Below are 19028 nucleotides of genomic sequence, written 5' to 3'. Positions count from 1 at the left end.
TACATATAAAGTTAAATTAAAAAAATATTACATAAATCAAACAATTATAAATTATGCATAACAATAATTATGCTAATCAGACATATCGTCATTTAATACATATTCGAATATAGGAACTCATTCTGTATTCGAATGAGAATTCTCGACAAGAACAGGTTTCTTGCATCATTGTTTATGACGTTTTACGTGCAATTTTAATGCTTTGATTGTTATAATGTTATAGTTTATGTCACTGGCCTTAGTATATATGTTAATGATTTAAATATGTTCGACGTCCTGGTGGACAGAAAAACTGTGTACAGTTTGTGTTTCCACCACACTAACTTCCTTTATATTAAGATCATTTATAAAATAAATAAATAAATATGTAATAAAGATATGTGGGCACTGGTATAGACTGGCGATCTGGTGCAATGAAGGCGGTTCTCTGTTTTGTGCTGGGGCTAGTCTGCACTGTGGACAGGAAGGACTACTTAAATGTTCGAAATTATAAATATTAATTCCGAGTGTTGCGTGTTCATTTATCCTAGTAGTTGTATCCCATTTTTTTCATATCCATACAAACTCAATTGTAAGACAATTTAGGAAAATAATGAGCGTATTTTCAATGTAATGGAGAATACAACATTTTAGCTTCAAATTTAAATAATAGCTGTTTTGTCCTATTTCTATAGAAATCTGCTTGGGCAATTGTTTCTTAGAAAAGGGCTTTTTCTTTATATTAGGGTAGAAGGTGGCTTTTACCTATATAATTAAAATGAAAACTAAATTATTTGCTTTGGACCTCTAGTTAAAAAGTTATCCCAACAATATAGACCTACACACCTACATTTTTAACCGACTTTAAAAAATCCGAAGGCGCTTACAAAACTCGACATTACTTTTTTACATTAAAGCTAAGTATTGAAATAAGTAATAATTTTTGAGAAATTTATATTTTTTGTTTAAAAGGAGAACAGTAAATGCTAAGGAGTACTGTAATTTAGCGGAGACTGCTTTCAATGTGTTAAAGACACGAACATTGTATAGTCAAATAAATTGCTATTTTTTTATTAATTAATATTTCTAATATATTTTTATTCCTAGAGTAGCAAGCGTAGAGTACAAAAAAAGATTTAATAAAATAAGAGTTATTTATATAAAAATAAATGATCACTATTGCAGTTTTAAAAATAAAGTGTCTTTCTAATTTACTGTATTTTTTAAACAAGCGAAAGAATGCAATATTGATTTTTTTTAAACAGAATAAAGTTACAATTTGTCCAAATTCTCGTCATCTTCCAAAACACCTTTGACTGCTCTAATCAACAATCGTAATATCACTAGGTACTTTCTTTTAGATAATTTAAAAGTCACTAAAATAATCTGCAATCAAAACTGTAAACAATAACGTAATTAAATCGAAATATATGCACAATATTTATAAATAACAGATAATAATTACCTTAACTAAACAAAGCTATCAACATAAGCTATAACAAAAATAAAGCTAAACAAAAAATAAGATAAAGAAATTTAAAAACAATTTTAATTTCTCTCTGATAAGAATTTCGTAAACTATATCAAATGTACCTTAATTATCTAGTGTTTTGTAAACATCAGACGCTTTGGCTATATAATATGAAGATTTGTGGTCACTGGTATTAACTAGCGATCCGGTGCAATGAAGGCGGTACTCAGTTTTGTGCTGGGGCTAGCTGCCCTGGCTGCAGCCGTCCCGAGTATGGACATGAAGGACGACTTTAAATGTAAGAAATTATTATTCTTTATTCCTAGTGTTGCGTGTTTATATATCTTAGTAGTTGTATTTTATTCCTTTTTTTTCATATATTAATACCAACTAGAAGAAAAAAATCCTTCGATATAATATAAATAGATTTTTAATCGCAGAGTTATTTTATCCATTAAGACATATAAAATTATTTGAGTTTCAGAGACTAACCAATAAATTTGATTAATTTCACATAAATATTTTTTTATCGTCACTAATTGCATTTATCTTATTTTAGTTCCCATGGACATCAAAGAACGTCAATTCTTTATATTGAAGCTTTTTAATAACATATTGGATCCAGTTTCCTACAAGGACATCGAAGACATAGGGAGAAACTTTAAAATTGAAGAAAATGTCGATTTGTACACCGTAAGTAAATTTTAAGTGAATGTATGAGTGTCTAGCTGCACTGTATCAAAAGTAAAGGGTAATGATAATAATAAATATAAATCACTTAAATAAATTGTTTTACGTAGGAGAATAAAACATACTATTTTAAAATATTTAACATTTCATACAAATTAAAGTTAATTTTGAATGTTATATTGCAGAAACAAGATGTTGTCAAGACCTTCCTCAATTACATGAAGTTTGGCTTCCTCCCAAGAGGTGAGGTCTTCACGCTTCACGTCGATCGCCAGCTCAAAGAAGTAGTCACCATGTTCCACATGCTTTACTTTGCAAAGGATTTTGACACCTTCATAAAAACCGCCTGCTGGATGCGTCTTTACCTTAACGAAGGAATGTTTGTTTACGCTATGACAGTAGCTATTAGACACCGTGAAGACTGCAAAGGAATAGTCCTCCCACCGCCATATGAAATCTATCCCTACTACTTCGTCAGATCAGATGTCATCCAGAAAGCATACTTATTGAAAATGAAAAAGGGAATGCTTGACGGAAAACTGAGCCACTTTTATGGTATCAAGAAGACCGACAAAGACGTTTATGTTATCGACGAAAACGTATTTGATAAACGCGTCTGGTTGAATGATGAGGACAGGCTTAGATACTTCACAGAAGATGTTGATCTCAACACTTACTATTACTACTTCCACGTCGACTACCCATTTTGGATGAAAGATGATTTCTTTAACAACAAATTCATGAGCCGTAGGTGGGAAATGACGATGTATGTGTACCAACAGATCCTCGCCCGATACTACTTGGAGCGTCTTTCTAACGGAATGGGTGATATACCTGTCCTGTCGTGGTACAAACCGATCAAACAAGGTTACTGGCCCTGGTTAATGATGCATAATGGAGTGAACTTCCCAAACAGATTCAATGACTACGTCACTGTTAAGGATAACAATGTGGGCTTCGTTAACCTTGTTGAAAGCTACGAAAAGATTATCAACGAAGCTATCATTAAAGGATTTATTGAGGTATAAATTGTACCCTTTCTTTATTCACGACTGCGCATGTCTCGAAGATAGATACAGTCACTTAAATAAATAAAAATGATAAAACAAACTAATATGAATTTATGACTTTACATTATATACCAAATTAATCGTTTATACAAAGATTTTTTTTCCTCAGATGAACGGAATCAGATACGAACTCACCAAGCCTGCAGACATTGAGAAACTTGGAAAACTAGTTTTTGGTGCCGATGAAAGAACCGACCTTTTTAAGGGACAGATAGGGGCCTACCGCTACATGCTCATTATGATGAAATCAATCGTTGGTCTTAACACTTGGTTTACCGACAAGTAAGTAATAACTATAATTTGAATAATACAATTTTTTGCTGAACCTGTGTTTGTTGAAAGGGCTAAACGTATGTTTTTACCATAATTTAATCTCTTACTTCCAGGTACTTTGTTGTGCCAACAGTATTGGATACATACCAAACAGCACTTCGAGACCCAGTCTTCTATCAACTACAGAAACGCCTCAGCTACCTATTCATTCTCTTCAAAATGCGTCTACCTTCCTACACCCATGAAGACCTCTACTTCCCTGGTGTTAAGATTGACAACGTTGTAGTGGACAAGATGATCACCTACTTCGATGACTACTTAATGGACATGACCAACGCAGTTATGCTAAACGACGATGAGTTCAAGAAGAGCAAGTCCGATATGACCTTCTTTGTACGTAAACGTCGTCTTAACCACGAGCCATTTAAATTCACCTTCGATATTATATCTGACAAGACTACTGACTGTATCGTCAGAATCTTCTTAGGTCCTAAAATGGACCAATGGGGTCGTATCATCGACTTGAACGTCAACCGCTTAAACTTTGTGGAGCTTGACTCGTTCTACTACAAGCTTGTTTCTGGGAAGAACGTAATCGTCAGAAATTCGTTTGACATGCACAATTTAGTCCGCGATAGAATGATGACCAGAGACTTCTGGAGTAAATTGAATACCGTCACTGACTTCAAAGATATGTTCACCAAGGACTTTAAAAACTGGCAAACTGGTTTCCCTACCAGATTGATCCTACCCAAGGGTCGCATTGGCGGTATGGATATGTTACTATACATAATTGTTACACCTTTGAGGTTAGTCGATGATGTTGACACAGTTATGTTCGATACATACCGTAAAGGTGACTTTGTTGACTTCAGGTCGACTGTCTTATTGGACAAGATGCCTCTTGGTTTCCCATTTGACCGTGAGATTCATACCACTAAGTTCTTTACGCCAAACATGAAGTTTGTAGACTTAAAAATTTTCCACAAAGAGCAAATGTGTGACATGAAAATGCGCTGGGACTCCTTCATTCTTAAGAATTACGACATGACAACTAGGTTCTCCAGCACATTTGATGACTACTTCACGGGTGAAGTAGAGATTAACAAAGACGTTTAAGCTGCCCTTTCAATTGTACCTAATAAACCTATGGCCGACTGACTTAGATATAAGAAATCATATCTTAAATTTATCTATGCAAAATATATTCTATCTTCAAAATATACATTTCTTTGATTTCCCTAAAATATATTACATTTAAGTCACAAAGCTTTTAAATAAGGCTAACACCTGGCATCAGCTCTGCCTAAAGACACTTAAAGAAACTTCTCATAATTAATTTTAGTAGAATATGTTAATCGAGAAACTAGGCTTTTACCATCAACTGAAAAAGAAAAAGAACTTTATTATACTTAATATAAAAGGATATTTAGGTAAAAAGTTTTGGATTGCATGTATCGTAGGCAGCTAGTCTCTTCAATTTGACATAATAACTTCCACATAACACTTATATTTTCTAATTAAACTATTGTATCTAACTTTACGTATGTGTGTATGATTTACTATAATAATAATAATAATCTTTATTTCTTCTCTCACATATACATACATAGCAGGTTATTATGATTAAACTAAGATGATAATATTTGGAAGTGTATGTGAGAGACTGGTCTCTGTAACAGGAGACCTGAGTGACAGATAGCCAGCCCCTCGACCACCGGACCGGAACACGTACAATCAGGTCATTGTCATAAGATACAATAGAAGAAAATAAGCAACTAATGTTTCAATTTGTTCAAATAAAATCTCACTTTAAAGTTTCAACTTTAATGGACCTGAAAATAAACTTTTCCCCAACAGAAAATTTGTAGGGCTCCGATGCTTATACAATCCCCAATAAACTTATCATAGGAAGTACTTATTGTCTACAGTATTTAGATTTCAGGATTTCACTATTTCCTCAAGATCTGCGCCGTTACTCAACTGCGAGCTGCGAATTTATCAGTTTCAATAGCGACAGCGATACGAATCCCAACGTTTGTGTATAGTTTAGTTTAGTTTTCTCAATATCCGTAGCGCTGATATCAAAACCGGACCGCACGGAACTGAAACTCATTATACGGATCGGGGTCGCCTTCTGTATTGGAACTTATAGTTGAGGGCTCACGCGTGCGTACTGGAACCGCGGTTAATGAGTGCTCGTAAGGAGAAGAGAATGTGCGTAGGTGTTATCTTCTTCTGTTTCTGCGTAGTCTCTTCTACTGAAGGTCGTGCCTGCTTTGAAAAGCCCAAACCGATACGTCGACTTGCTGCCGCCACAGCACTCAGCTTGCCTCAGGGCATTAGGGATGTTGAGACCCATATTTGTCTCAATTTAGTCACTCCTCTCTACCATTACCAGATGGTCGAGACTATTCGATTCTCTCTTGGCACTACGACCATACAATGTTTGTTATGTTCATATAATATACTTAATTAAATTTTTATTTTGTCTGTGATATTTATCCGTCAATCTCTTCTAGTAATTAATATTTATGAATAACGGGCCGTTAAAGTATTACGTAAGCAGATTTACTGAAATTATTTATTCCCCTCCCCGTAGTCAGCAATAGTAACCTAAAGCACGTTATACGCAACTTTAAGAACGCGTCGGGAAAGGAAACCAAAATCCTCAACCGGGATTAGTTTTTAGTAATAAGAAATTATGCAATTAATTTTTAAACAGTACCAGTAACAGTATTTACTTCAACTAATATTATGGTTGATCGCGATCTCAGAAACAGGTTTGACTTGAATCAATTAACTAATTATTTTTGTGTACGGTAGGACATTTGTAGAGGAAGGCTATATGCAATATAATACCACACTGCCAAATTAGGAAGTTTGTTGTGGATACAACACAAAACATTTGACATTTGATATCAATTAATGTCTTGCGTGATTACCAAATAAACTCTACAACAACAATATACTTAGATAAATCACTACAAAAATTTCAACAATTGATGGCACGAACTGTATTAACCCTTATCGTGGCAAGATTGCTTTTTGAAACAAAATAAAAGAAAATGTATATAGGCAGCTTGTTTGAGCTATAAAATGCATAAAAAATGTGGTGGATTACAGGACATATTTAATAATATCTATATCATGTATCAGCTACAGAATTATTGTTAAAATGTAAAAATCACCTGATTTGTTCAAATCTTGTTAGACATTACATCTGCTACCTTTGCAAAACGAAATTACTTTTTCCAGTAATCTTTGTATGATGGCAAAACTACAATACCCATGATGACATTTATTGCCAAAAAGTCTAGTATTTCTTCCTTTGAAACTGTTATGGACCTTCCTGTTCTTTGTACGCTATATAAATTTGAGTGTGTGGTAATAATCTGTGGTCTGGAAAATGGTCTTCAGGTGGTAAATTTTCCAAAAATGTAGGTCCGGTGTTTCAGCCTTGTGTTGAAACTGTGCGTTTTGCCAACGAAAAGATAAATTAATTCTTCTGCTTCATTGTCTTTTTGTTTTTCGTGCAACGATGGCAGGAGCTTTGCGTTGCGTTGCGTGGATGCAGGAGGTTGATTTGAAGGCAAAGATGTAATTGAGGGTAGAGCGTCATAATTACTTTCAGATGGATTAGGAAATCGCTGACTAAGAATGTATAAATATCGTCTGCATGCGTTCCTATCTCATCATCAGAGGTTTGTAGGAGGTTTAACCTTTCGAGACTGGAATTTATCGATGGCGCTGGAGAGCTTTCTGCTGATCTAATCATACCAGCTTCATCACCACTACAAGCTCGTCTCTTGTGTTAGAGTCCGCATTCTTTTCAGGTACTAAGGATAAAATGCGCCTAGCTCTTTCACTCATAGCAGTCTGAAACCAAAGCAAAAGAAACATGCAAAAATCCAATCGTCATAGTAAAGCCAAACCATATTGTATTATAGATAAGTAAATAATATCAGTAATGTTGCATTGCAGTAATAACAATACTAGTATCTTTTGTGGGAATCGAACCCACAACTTTGGGTGTAGCTCTCTACAATCAATATATCAACGAGGAGGTCTAACGTAAGTCCAACCGTCTTTTAAATAGTAATAAAATAGGTTTATAATAAATATACAAGACAGATTTACTTGCAATTTAAATTTTATAGTAAAGTCAAAAGGTATAAAAAATATTGTTCCCGTTTACCACCAACGAAAGGTAAATTACTGCAACTGCGGCATTGTATAATATACGTTAGTGAAAACACAACAAAACATGGTAATTCTCATAGCGACAACATCATATATATAAAAATATGTAACAACAAACATTTAATTTGGGGGTAACAAATTTAGGGGTAAAAACATTAAAATAAAATAAAACTGACCATAGATAAACCTGTGGGGCGCATTTTGACGGTTATTTTTCACAACTGATCATAGAGAAATAATATATACTGGGAATAGAGAGCCATCTTACAGCTTTTTTTGTCATATCTTAACCTATACGTCATTGTTCACATACAACGCCATCTCTTATCGATATCGAAATCTAACTATATGTATGTGTGTGTATACCAAGACATAGCTATGCACTATAAAAGGTAGCGAATTAGGTACAAGTACTACAATGGTATAGATTATATATATTATATAATCTAGACTATAGTAGTACTTGTACCTAATTCTTATTAGTTTAATCAATATTGAAGTTCGAGAGTAGAGTAACTCATGTTGGTTGTATTACAATATTTGTAACTGCTTTACTTCAATACCCATAAACTGACAAAAATATTTATTTACCTCCATAATACAATTAATTAAATAAAAGACCTTTAACAAAAACTAAATATTTATTTCTTAAAATGTTTATAATTGTTGAAATATTTTTGGGCGAAAGATTTCATTTTATCATCATCAGAGTAGGTCAATTTTCCACAAAATATTTGGTTGATTGACCAACTGTATATTAAGACATTCAGTGTCATTTCTTCATATATTTTTTTGAGAGCCTCTATATGTGTTACACATTTGAAGGGAAATGACACAAATATGTCAGTGTACATTTTTATCGTACCTTTTACAGCACACTTTGAAACATTTTCTTTGAGAAAAAAGTCTAAGGTTTGCAGGCAATCCTTTTTATCTTCTTCACAATTAGATTGCACTGAATGGAGCGTGTTATAATTACTAAGCAACAAGGCTTTGAGTGCTCCTTCAAATTTTTTCAAAATTTACTCCTGATGTTCACGAATAAATATTCACCAGCCGAAAAAAAATTTTTTGGGACAAAATTTTCCGTAGCTCCTGCACACCTTCAATCGTTTTTATGATTTTTTTTATTGATGGTACAACCAATTCAACCACACATATTTTATTTACCTATAAATTTGACACTTTTTAAAAGTTGGAGTGCTTTTTGCCACAGCTGATGATGACATGAATTTCTTTTCACAAGTCCTTTAAAGATTTTTCCATTTGACACATAAAAAGAGCTACAATTCAAAGTATCAAACAAATTGTCGATTATAAGGAAGAACGGAACTATTTATCGGCATGCCTGCGGTAGTACTCCTAAGGCTGCCAAATGCTCCGTCGCAACAGCTACGCTGTGGCTGAACATTTGCGCCGCTGTTTTTTTTATTTTTGCTATATTAACTGTTCCACCATTAATTTCTGCAGGCATCGGAGATCTCCAAATGATTTATCGGCAGCGTACAGTAGTTAAATGTATTCCCATTTAATGAGTTTCTGTTTTTGGTCTTCGGGGTCAATATAAACCAGGTCTTTGGTAAGAACGTTATTCCTCAGTCCTTTCAATAAATGTGGAACATCATAGATGGGAATAATTTTTCGTTTGTTCACTTCAAAGAAGTTGGTTGGTTGGTCTACTTTCCTTTTCTGAGATAATTTACTCTTGTATCGGCCACAAGCTCATTAATGACACACATTTACTGTGCTCTGGTCACACACAGTACATAAAACGGTCAAGCCAGGTGCTTGCACATTTTTGATAACTTCCTGTATTATTACTTTCAATTCATTTTCGTTCAGGTTACTAGTGAAATAATAAGCGACAGGTTGTTTGTACCTTTCTTTTAATGCCCTTCACCATGAATACTTGTTTGCCGTGAGTTGCGAATCCTTTTAATTTGTCGGTTTAACTTACGGCGTAAGTGACATCTCGTCAAATATTAACGTGCACAGTTTGTCTTCACGAGGCAAATCATGCACAACTTTATTAAATTTTTCATCAATGACTTTACTGATGCCCGGCTTAAGTTTTATTTCAGAAATTAATCTTTTTAAACATTTTGCTGATGGCAATGTAAAATATTTTGCCATCAAGGCTGGGACTCCTCTTATACAAAGACAAGGACAATACTTTTTCTACCAAACAAAAACGACCCCTTTTGTTTATTCGCCGTTTGCATCTGCATTGCGGTAAACAATTTGACTTGTGATGTCATACCATTAACTACTTTTTGAAAAGTAGTGTTGGCATCCAGTTTTTCAGCTTTTGCAAGCCGCGCCTTAAATGAATGACTACGTTTTCGCAGTCTGTATTCCTCTTCTCAGGTTACAAATTTGTTTTTGGTAAGTGCTATACATATTTAATGTCTATTTGGACGGCGCCGTTCTTTCCGAAGCTGTAACAAAAAAATATAATTTAAAAAAATCAGCCAATTGCAAGTCAAACTCGCGCAATAAGGCAAATAATAATAAGTATCTATAAAAACAGCAAAAAAAGTCTATGGTATGGTATCTCCCCCCTTGAAATAAATATTTACTGATAGCTAAATAAATCCTACAAGGGGGGGGGTTGCTACAGCCTGCGACAAAAGCTCTTCACTGGCACTCTCACAAGGCACGACTCTGCGTGCCAAACTTCCTTTCGCAAGTCATAGTCACAACTAGCTGGAAGGCGTATAGCCAGCATACTCTATGATTAACTTAACGCGTTGTTCCTTAATCGAACTCAACTGTTCCAACTCACTATAAAGACTAAAATATGATATCACCAACCTTTTGAAGATCATTTCTTGCAATAATCATGGTCCAGCATTATAGCAACATATTCTGAATGTCTTTTTGATGAGCTTTTCATGTTATGCTTAACATTCTGTTGAGTGGTTACTACAGAAGTAGATGCTGAGCCACAGGCAACTAAAATGATGTCATATCTCGATTAATTATTTTAATAAAAATAAAGTGTTATGTGTGTGTTTGTGCAATATAACACTTGCAGCTCTCCACTTCTTATACAAAACCGTAAAGGATATGGTACTTTTGAAAAACAGGTATTTTATGAAAGGCTTGCTGTCGCAATGACCTCTATAGCTAAACAAACATGTAGCGAAAGGGGCAGTTGCACTTCAGCATGTTTTTACCTACACAAATTTGTATTCCTTATACGAATCCTATCCTCCAATATAGTTAGATTTTCAATTTTGTTTGGTTTTTAACAATCTGTCCTCTGCCTTCCTTATCCAAACTCTACCAGCCACCTGTTTTCCAGGCATTCATTGAGGGACATGCTTGTTTGAGATCTTTACATAAGATCTTGTCTACAAGTACAGTAGCAGTCAGTTGTCTCTTAGTACTCATTCAAAAAGCTATATTGTTATTACCTGATATGGACGACTTAATATAGATATCTTCAATGGTGCTGCTGGTGGTAGCTTTGTCCTGGTATATGTTCAAAAGTGTTATAATATTATTTTCAGAACAACCTGAAATTAAGAAAGAAGAACCAATGTCAATATAGAAACTATTAAATTAATAGTTATTGCTGATGATAGAGAAATCCACGTACAAAAAAAATACAGGCAAATTATAAATCTTTTTTTTGTAGTCCCTTAAAAACTAAATTATTTTAATTACCTGCGTCTAATTGGGTGTTCAGTTGCATTTCCTGTCTGACCATTTCACTAGAGTAAGGAAGTTTTCCATGAAAGTTAAACAATTTACCACTAAAATCTTTATAAGACATTGAGTAACACACAGTAGTTAACCTTTTCATGGAGGAATAAGTAAGACAATGAAAATTCAATTGCTATTGACGATATATTTGTTTCTTAATAGCTGACCAAGAAATTCAATTGCTGACGGAATCTTTTAGGGTTTGTAAATGAATGAAGATAATCATCTGAAAAATAAGATAAAATATGCATGTCAATATGTTGATAAAGTTTTAAGATTCAACCTTAAATCATGAAATCATGTTTCATAGTGGCTTTGTGTAATGAAATAAATTATATTAAATGTCTGCTGTTGCTGAGATGGATAAGACCACGCAATTTCGTAATTTAAATAATATGTTCTGTTAATATGTATATAAACAATACATTCATAAACATAAGCACTTGTGCCTGTAATCCCTTACGGGATAGGCAGGGGTGCATTGCTTTATTACAACGAGTTCGCTTAATTTATTTCCAGGTATTTTCGTTACTTTGTCAGTTAATTTATTATATAATATATAAATTTAGTCTGTCGTACCTATGTCTGCATGCAATCATATTTCGTAAAGTATGCTAGCAAGACTGTCCTGCAAGCAGATAATATATGGATCTCCACTTTCAGTGGTATTTCCATCACAGTTTACACTTCTATACTTTCTATTATAGTAAATGCATCACTTACCACAAGGTGAACAACCAAACACACATCGTTTAGGCATTGTGACCGAAATCACAAAAATACGAAATAGCGTCCTTTCGCAGTCTTAAAACACCAATTTACACTGTACAACCGAGTAACCAATCCCGACAGTATGCCAGAGAAACTTAAAGCTCGACTCGACGTGCTTACTAGAGTATCGCACAATACAGAAAACAGGATAAAATACAAAATAGTAACGCAACAAGCAGGAGTCAGTTTGTAATTTGAAATTTTGGTTTAGACACTTTTGCCGTTGGGAGTTGGCATTCAAATACCTGATATAACATTATTTTTCATGTGAAAATTTTAGAAAGATTTTGCTAAATTGCATGATTTTGTTAAATTAAATTATTTATTTATATAATCTGCCTCTAAATATGCGTAAAAGTGAATCAAAGTAGTTTTTAAACGTTTGAAATGGTAATCATATTTTTCATTAAAGCGGCACCTCTTGAACACACTAGAATCTAGGAGATCGTCTATAGAGGGCGCTACCATCGAAAGAAAAATCACGTTGTTTGAGACTGTCCCTCCCTGCAACTGATTTAAAATTATGACAGATAAACTACTACTTTTATTTTTGAAGTATAAATAAACGTCTAGAAATGTCATGTGTTTATTACAACTGAGTGAAAAATTATTTTATAGTTATCATATATTTTTATACAGTTGTAGATATGGTATATTATAAAAAATGAACATAAGTGTTAAAATAAGAAGTGGTTACATAATATGTCATTAGAAAAGTTTTGCTAACACTAAAGAAAAAACCTATTAAGCGCCCTCTGTGAAATGTCTTATGAAACGTATTTAGACTATTTATATTGTTTTACGCCATCTAGATGTAGCAATTGTTACTAGAAATAAACTTCTAGTCAGCTAGCTTATAAAATCTTACACGGAGGACGCTATAAATGTGTTTTAGCAGTTTTAATCATTTGTAATTTTACTAACCGGATATGGTTGGTTTTCTTCATAACATTTTAAGTAAAAAATGAAAATATTTTGAACACCTAAAAATATACATATTTTATGTCTAAAAGTAGTCATTAAAGAAAATTTTTAGTGACTTTGCAACTTATTTAGGTCTGGGCCTCTCATATCTGTATCAGTTCTGTATACATATAAGTAGGTGATCTTTCTGTAACAGACACCCGCGGTCGACTTTTTGGGTCTAATCCTCTGTCATACGAGCGAGTGTTTAAAGCATATAAATAGAAAGTCTATTGGTGCATAGCAGCAAATGGAACCTAAGACCTTAGGGATTTCACTAGCCCAACATTTGCTCTATTCTACAAATGCTGCGGAATTATTGATATTACGTTTAATGGTTTAAAGTAAGGTATTTTTTTAACTTAAGTACTTACATACATTTATGTTTTTTTCTAATAGGTTTGAAGTTTTCTGCGTATAGTTACAGTGAATCTCGATCGAAAAGTTGATTGCTAGTCCTTGTTACTTCTAACTTGACTCAGCCGTAAAATTTTCCCATCTTGACATTGTTGATAACCTTTCCTAATGTTTCGTTCGTTTTGTTTTTTAATAATAAAATGATAAGGACTATTAAGATATTGTGACCTTTTTTAATGCTTAATTAATTAGCGACAAATTTTTTTCATACATTATTTTGGAGATGCTTAGCCAAGCAATTTTATTTAATTAATAAATGTCTAAGATCTAAGATTACTTCTTATATGCGCATGTACCTGTATCATAGATGTCGGTAAGAAGCGGGGACTAAAGAGAAATTGGCCCACTAAAAACGAAGCAGCCTTCCACATGTCCCTTATAAATTCGCTTATAAAACCTTGACTTAAGATATTATATTTCACATAAAATACGACATTATTATATTGAAATAAAGATGTGACACTTTACACAGTAGAAAAGTATTTAAACTATAAAAAATTTCATTCAAAGTGCGGCCTATAATGCTCTCCTATAAAACGTCTTCTTGTTTATTTATCTTAATTATTCCAGTTTATTTAATTAAGCTCTTGCCTCGGCGTTACCATCGTTAAAAATTGTAGAGAATAAGTCGTTTTCCATCTTTTTAGGTTTTCAATATCCGAGGGAACGCACAAAACTCCCAGTTCTATATAAACGCTTGAAGTTGGGCTACGCGAGTTTTTGGACTACAAAGTTGTCCTTACATTTTAAATATAGCACTCTGCCCACATATTATGGTACAGTTTAACACAATAAATATTTTAATGCAATCAACTTTGCATACTGATGCAGAACCCACCCAAAAACATTAGATTAACCGCAGAAAACAATAAACTTTCGTCTTTCAATTTTATAAAACAATTAGTACATTCAACCCTTTATCGATTTAATTAAATTGTTTAGTATTTAAGGGATAAAATTATTTTGGAAAATCAGTGTGGGTTTGAATATGAAGTTGTTAACAATAATATTGTTGGCAGGCCTCTGTGCCAGCACCTTCGGATATCTAATAAAGGTGCCAACAACACCTACAAAACCACGAATAGGTAAGAATAATTATTATATTACTGTAGTTGGAATACTTATAATCGTTTGATAAGTAAGAGATATTTTAAATTTATAAGTGTATAATATCAGCACATTTAACATCCATACATCGACGGTGTTTGCCACCTGCTAGCCTACGACTAGAAAGTTGTAACGACCACTGTTTTAAGAACTTTAAGTTTTAACAAGTTCTAGCAAAATTTCAACAGTAATAGGTTGCTCTGCGTAAAGATGGATATTTTATTGTCTACAAATAAAAACAGTGACGCTAACAGCTTTTAGGTCTGGGCCTCAGATTTGTGTTTCTGTTTCGTGATCATTTGTTTTCTCTAATATGAAAGTAGCGATCAGCCGTATGCAATTTGTTATGTAAATTTATATCTTTTTAGCGCCTATAGGATGGGTAAACATTCAAAAACGAATGCTTCCATTATTTGATAACATCTGTGAAGACAGCTCAGATCCAACCATTGTTAAACTGAGCAACGAGTTTGCGTTTGACGCTGCTGACTTTTTGGTATTAATTTGCATTATTTTACTATTAATATAATTAATTTAAGGCTTGATACATGTACTTAAAAGCCCCAGCCCCGGTATGCTGTAACTCTTAATTATGATTGCGATGCCGACTTCAATGTTGAACTTTGGTACCGCGCTATCCCATGAAAGCTACATCAGCGTTACGGATATTGAAATTATCGTAATACCAAAAAAAAGTTGGTACCGTGATCTCTATGGCTATTAGAAGTTACAGAGTATCAACACAGGCAAGGTGTAACTCTTATCAGATTCATTAATATTAGGATGTTTATAACTATAAGTTTTTCTTATATCTTTTGTTTATAATTTCAGGAAACAGAAGTCATAGAAAAACTACAGAGTTTTAGGTCTAGCAAAGGCCTATTAGCTAAAGGAGAAATTTTTAGTGAGACAATTGATGAACATTTCAGCGAATTCCGTCTAGTTTATAATGTTCTATATAACGCTAAAGATTTTGATATATTCTACAAAGTAGCATGTTGGGCTCGTCAAAATGTTAACTGTGGAATATTTATTAACGCTATATACCTCGCAATTATGACCCGAAAGGATACAGAAAAACTGTCCATTCCTGCTCCATACGAATTGATTCCTAATTATTTCATTCGCAAGGATTATATTATACAAGCTGCGTCTCTTATTTCTGAAAATGACGTTTCGAGCGATAACATACGCGAAGATGGGAACACCTTTATTGTTGATGCAAATTATACTGATTATGAGAGTAGCGAGGAGGCAGTATTATCATACTTTCATGAAGATGTTGGTTTAAACTCATACTTTTATCTAACAACATTAAAGAATTTGCCGTGGGTAGACACGGAGTTCCACAGGAACGTACGATATGGTGAATACATATATCACTTCATAAAACAACTTATTATAAGATATGATTTAGAGAGATATTCTAATGAATTATATGAAACTGATGGTATAAATTGGGATGACATGGAAGTCAACCGATATGATCCTATGCTTATGTATTCAAACGGCAACGATTTTACCTCTAGACAGGGAATAAAAAGTCATGATGTAATATCATCATTGAAGGATATAGAAAACAACATTGCTACTACTGTGACGCACTTGGTAAGACTTATTTTATTATTTTAAAATTTTCACTGAATTTTGATTCATTACTATTTATATTAATATTAGGGGAAATATTTACAGAGAGATGGTGGCTTTAATAAACCGGCAATTTTAAGACACATAATGGATATAATGCTTTTTAATGACAACAGTTATCTTAATTTAGCTATTAAAGCGATGACTGACGATGTTTCAACTAAAAGGTATATTATTGCTCGTATTAACGTCGGATTGATATTATTATAAATGTAAAACATTTCAATGATATTAATTTATTTTCTAGTTCCCTATCGGCTCTCAGTCACTGTATGACTAAGTTACGTGACCCAATATTCTGGAGAATCATTAAGAAAATGGTTGAAAATGTCAGTAATTCTCTGAAAGTACTACCGGGGTACACAAAGAATCAACTATATTTCCCTGGGGTACAAATTATGAATGTTGATGTTAAAAAAGTAATGACATCATTTGATCCGTATGTGTTTGATGTAACGGATGCATTGAAATATGGCGATCAGGATCCGAACTACCAAATAAAAATAAATCAAGGAAGACTTAATCATAAGCCATTTGCAATAAAAGTTAATGTATCATCGTTGGTGGTTCAAAAAGGAATAATGAAGCTGTACTTAGGCCCAAAAATAACTATGGGTGAAATTCGAGAAAACAAAAATCTATTTATGTTATTAGATAGCTTTGAAATAAATCTCAAAAGGGGTAATAATATAATTACCAGAACTTCTGACGAAATTAATAACATATCTGATGATTTTGTGCCTTTACGTACAGTGCGTAAAAATGTAATTGATTCAGAATTTGGAGTTGATGCATTGCCTCTGAATTCGATTAGATCACAAATTGGATTTCCGTCGCGACTAATTTTACCTAAAGGAAGCAGTGATGGTTTACCTTTTCAATTGTTTGCTTTTGTTGCTCCGTATATCAAAGCAACTCCAGGTGGATCCAAAGTAAATATTCAGTTAAACTACGATGCAATATTTTCACCGGGATATCCTTTTGATTTAGATATTGACATCCAAGAATTATTTAGTTTACCCAATACTTTATTAAAAGATATAACAATTACACACAAGATTGAAAGTAAGCCTGGCACTTATGGCAGTGGATATAACCGTGAAAAGAAATGGGATGTGGTTGACGACAATATAATTGATTATGATATCCCCAGTGACCCTTTAGCCTTAGGAACGCGTCCAGAGTTTACTAAAAAGAAAGATACTTTTGATTACAAATCACGTAAAGGTCAGTACGGTAAAAAAGATAAGTACACAATTGATAAAAGTGATCCGATTACAAATATTCCCGAGGAAACCGTTGAATTCAGAAAAGATATAGAATTCAACAAAGTGTACACCAAAAATGAAGAAAACAGTGACAATATTCAATACAAGGTGATATCTAAAAAAGATGAAAATATGGCAATTGATAAAATAATAACAAAAGATGTTAAGGCTGAAGACAAAGAAGAAACTTCAATAGATACAACGGATTTGGATAAAACAATAGACGACATTGTAAATGACTTAAAGGTGGAACCAATTTATTTACTATCGTCACCTAGAAGGCGTTACCCCACAATATTTAATATTATTTTAAAACCACCTTTTAAAGAAACTGAATCTGATGAAAGAGTATACGAATAATTAAACAGTTAAAAATAAATAGAATAATTTTATTTAATAATCATTAGAAAGCAAGAAGGTGACTCTAGGACTTCTAAGAAACAACTAGAAACTGTACAACAGTAGAGAAAAGACTGGCGAGAATAATAGTAATATACAAATTGTTACTTATTTAAATCATGTTGTTATGAATTTTTTGAAAATAAATGTTTTAAAATACTTTTTGTTATTCTTATACAATATCAACAAATATATTATTTTATTACATTTTATACATTTTTATTTTCTTCTTTATATAATTTATAAAAGCAGTCAAATCGTAATGCTAACTCAAACCAATTCTAAAGTTGGTATCCTTATCCTTGACAATATCGGCTAAAGTTCTTTTAATCGTTCATAGAAAAATCTGGTTTGACATTTCCTGATATTTTAGTTTTGGTTAGGTATTTGAATCAAAGGTCTAAGGATAAGTTCTATCGCATCTTACATTCACGTAAATATCAATATTTAATTCTTGATATAATGAGTGTTTAAATTATTATTTCAACTAGATATTCATACGATGGTTAACGGTATATTTACGAAACACATTGAATGAAACATTGAATGAATGTAACACGATCAAACAAAAACGTTAGAAATAACACTATTAAAATTCCTCATTACCTCCTTCATTGATCTTAAAAAACCATTAAAACGCAAAACACAGACAAGTACACATCGCTATTTAACATTTCGGAAGTTTTTGGCGGATTGCCAAATATTTTACAAAGATGTTACGCTTTCCCTATTTTCATCACGGAAAATTTAAAAACTATCGTTCAGAACTGTGACAACGGCTAGAACACAGAAATATTTTTACAGTTGATTACAAGGATCTTTCTATTAAGAATAACTTATGTATTTATCGTGTAAATGATATCTCTTGGTAATGAAGCGTGTACTATGCTTTTTAAACGGATTGAAGCTATGTATTATTATAATAAACTTATAATTATTTACATATTTTTAAATTTAAATTTTTCCGTCACCGTGACCACGCTCGCTGTAAAGCACGCGAAACGTCGGAAAATTTAAATTTAAAATTATGTAAATAAATATAAGTGTACTTTGCTTATT

General features: G+C 33.0%; 2 protein-coding genes and 1 long non-coding RNA gene across 3 annotated transcripts; 2 read left to right on the top strand and 1 right to left on the bottom strand.

The window, feature by feature from the left end:
- The first annotated feature begins 1636 nt into the window (after positions 1-1636).
- On the top strand, positions 1637-4706 carry LOC123713257 (basic juvenile hormone-suppressible protein 2-like). Its single transcript, XM_045666846.1, has 5 exons — positions 1637-1748; positions 2010-2143; positions 2326-3162; positions 3320-3492; positions 3597-4706. Exons 1-5 carry the CDS (start codon positions 1664-1666, stop codon positions 4600-4602), a joined length of 2235 nt encoding a protein of 744 aa, XP_045522802.1. The 5' UTR covers positions 1637-1663; the 3' UTR covers positions 4603-4706.
- A 6405-nt stretch (positions 4707-11111) lies between these two features.
- On the bottom strand, positions 11112-12374 carry LOC123713503. Its single transcript, XR_006754198.1, has 3 exons — positions 12121-12374; positions 11359-11623; positions 11112-11207 (listed from the first exon to the last, which is right to left on the bottom strand). It is a non-coding gene; the product is annotated as an uncharacterized LOC123713503 (long non-coding RNA).
- Positions 12375-14574: 2200 nt separating this feature from the next.
- On the top strand, positions 14575-18042 carry LOC123713078 (hexamerin-like). Its single transcript, XM_045666571.1, has 5 exons — positions 14575-14633; positions 15024-15151; positions 15487-16263; positions 16348-16469; positions 16550-18042. Exons 2-5 carry the CDS (start codon positions 15056-15058, stop codon positions 17928-17930), a joined length of 2376 nt encoding a protein of 791 aa, XP_045522527.1. The 5' UTR covers positions 14575-14633; positions 15024-15055; the 3' UTR covers positions 17931-18042.
- Positions 18043-19028: the final 986 nt, after the last annotated feature.

This window comes from Pieris brassicae, chromosome 8, assembly GCF_905147105.1.
Source record: "Pieris brassicae chromosome 8, ilPieBrab1.1, whole genome shotgun sequence".
In the NCBI taxonomy this organism is placed as follows: domain Eukaryota; kingdom Metazoa; phylum Arthropoda; class Insecta; order Lepidoptera; family Pieridae; genus Pieris; species Pieris brassicae.
Note: the sequence above shows the minus strand (reverse complement) of the source record. Positions and strands in the feature narration are given on the sequence as shown.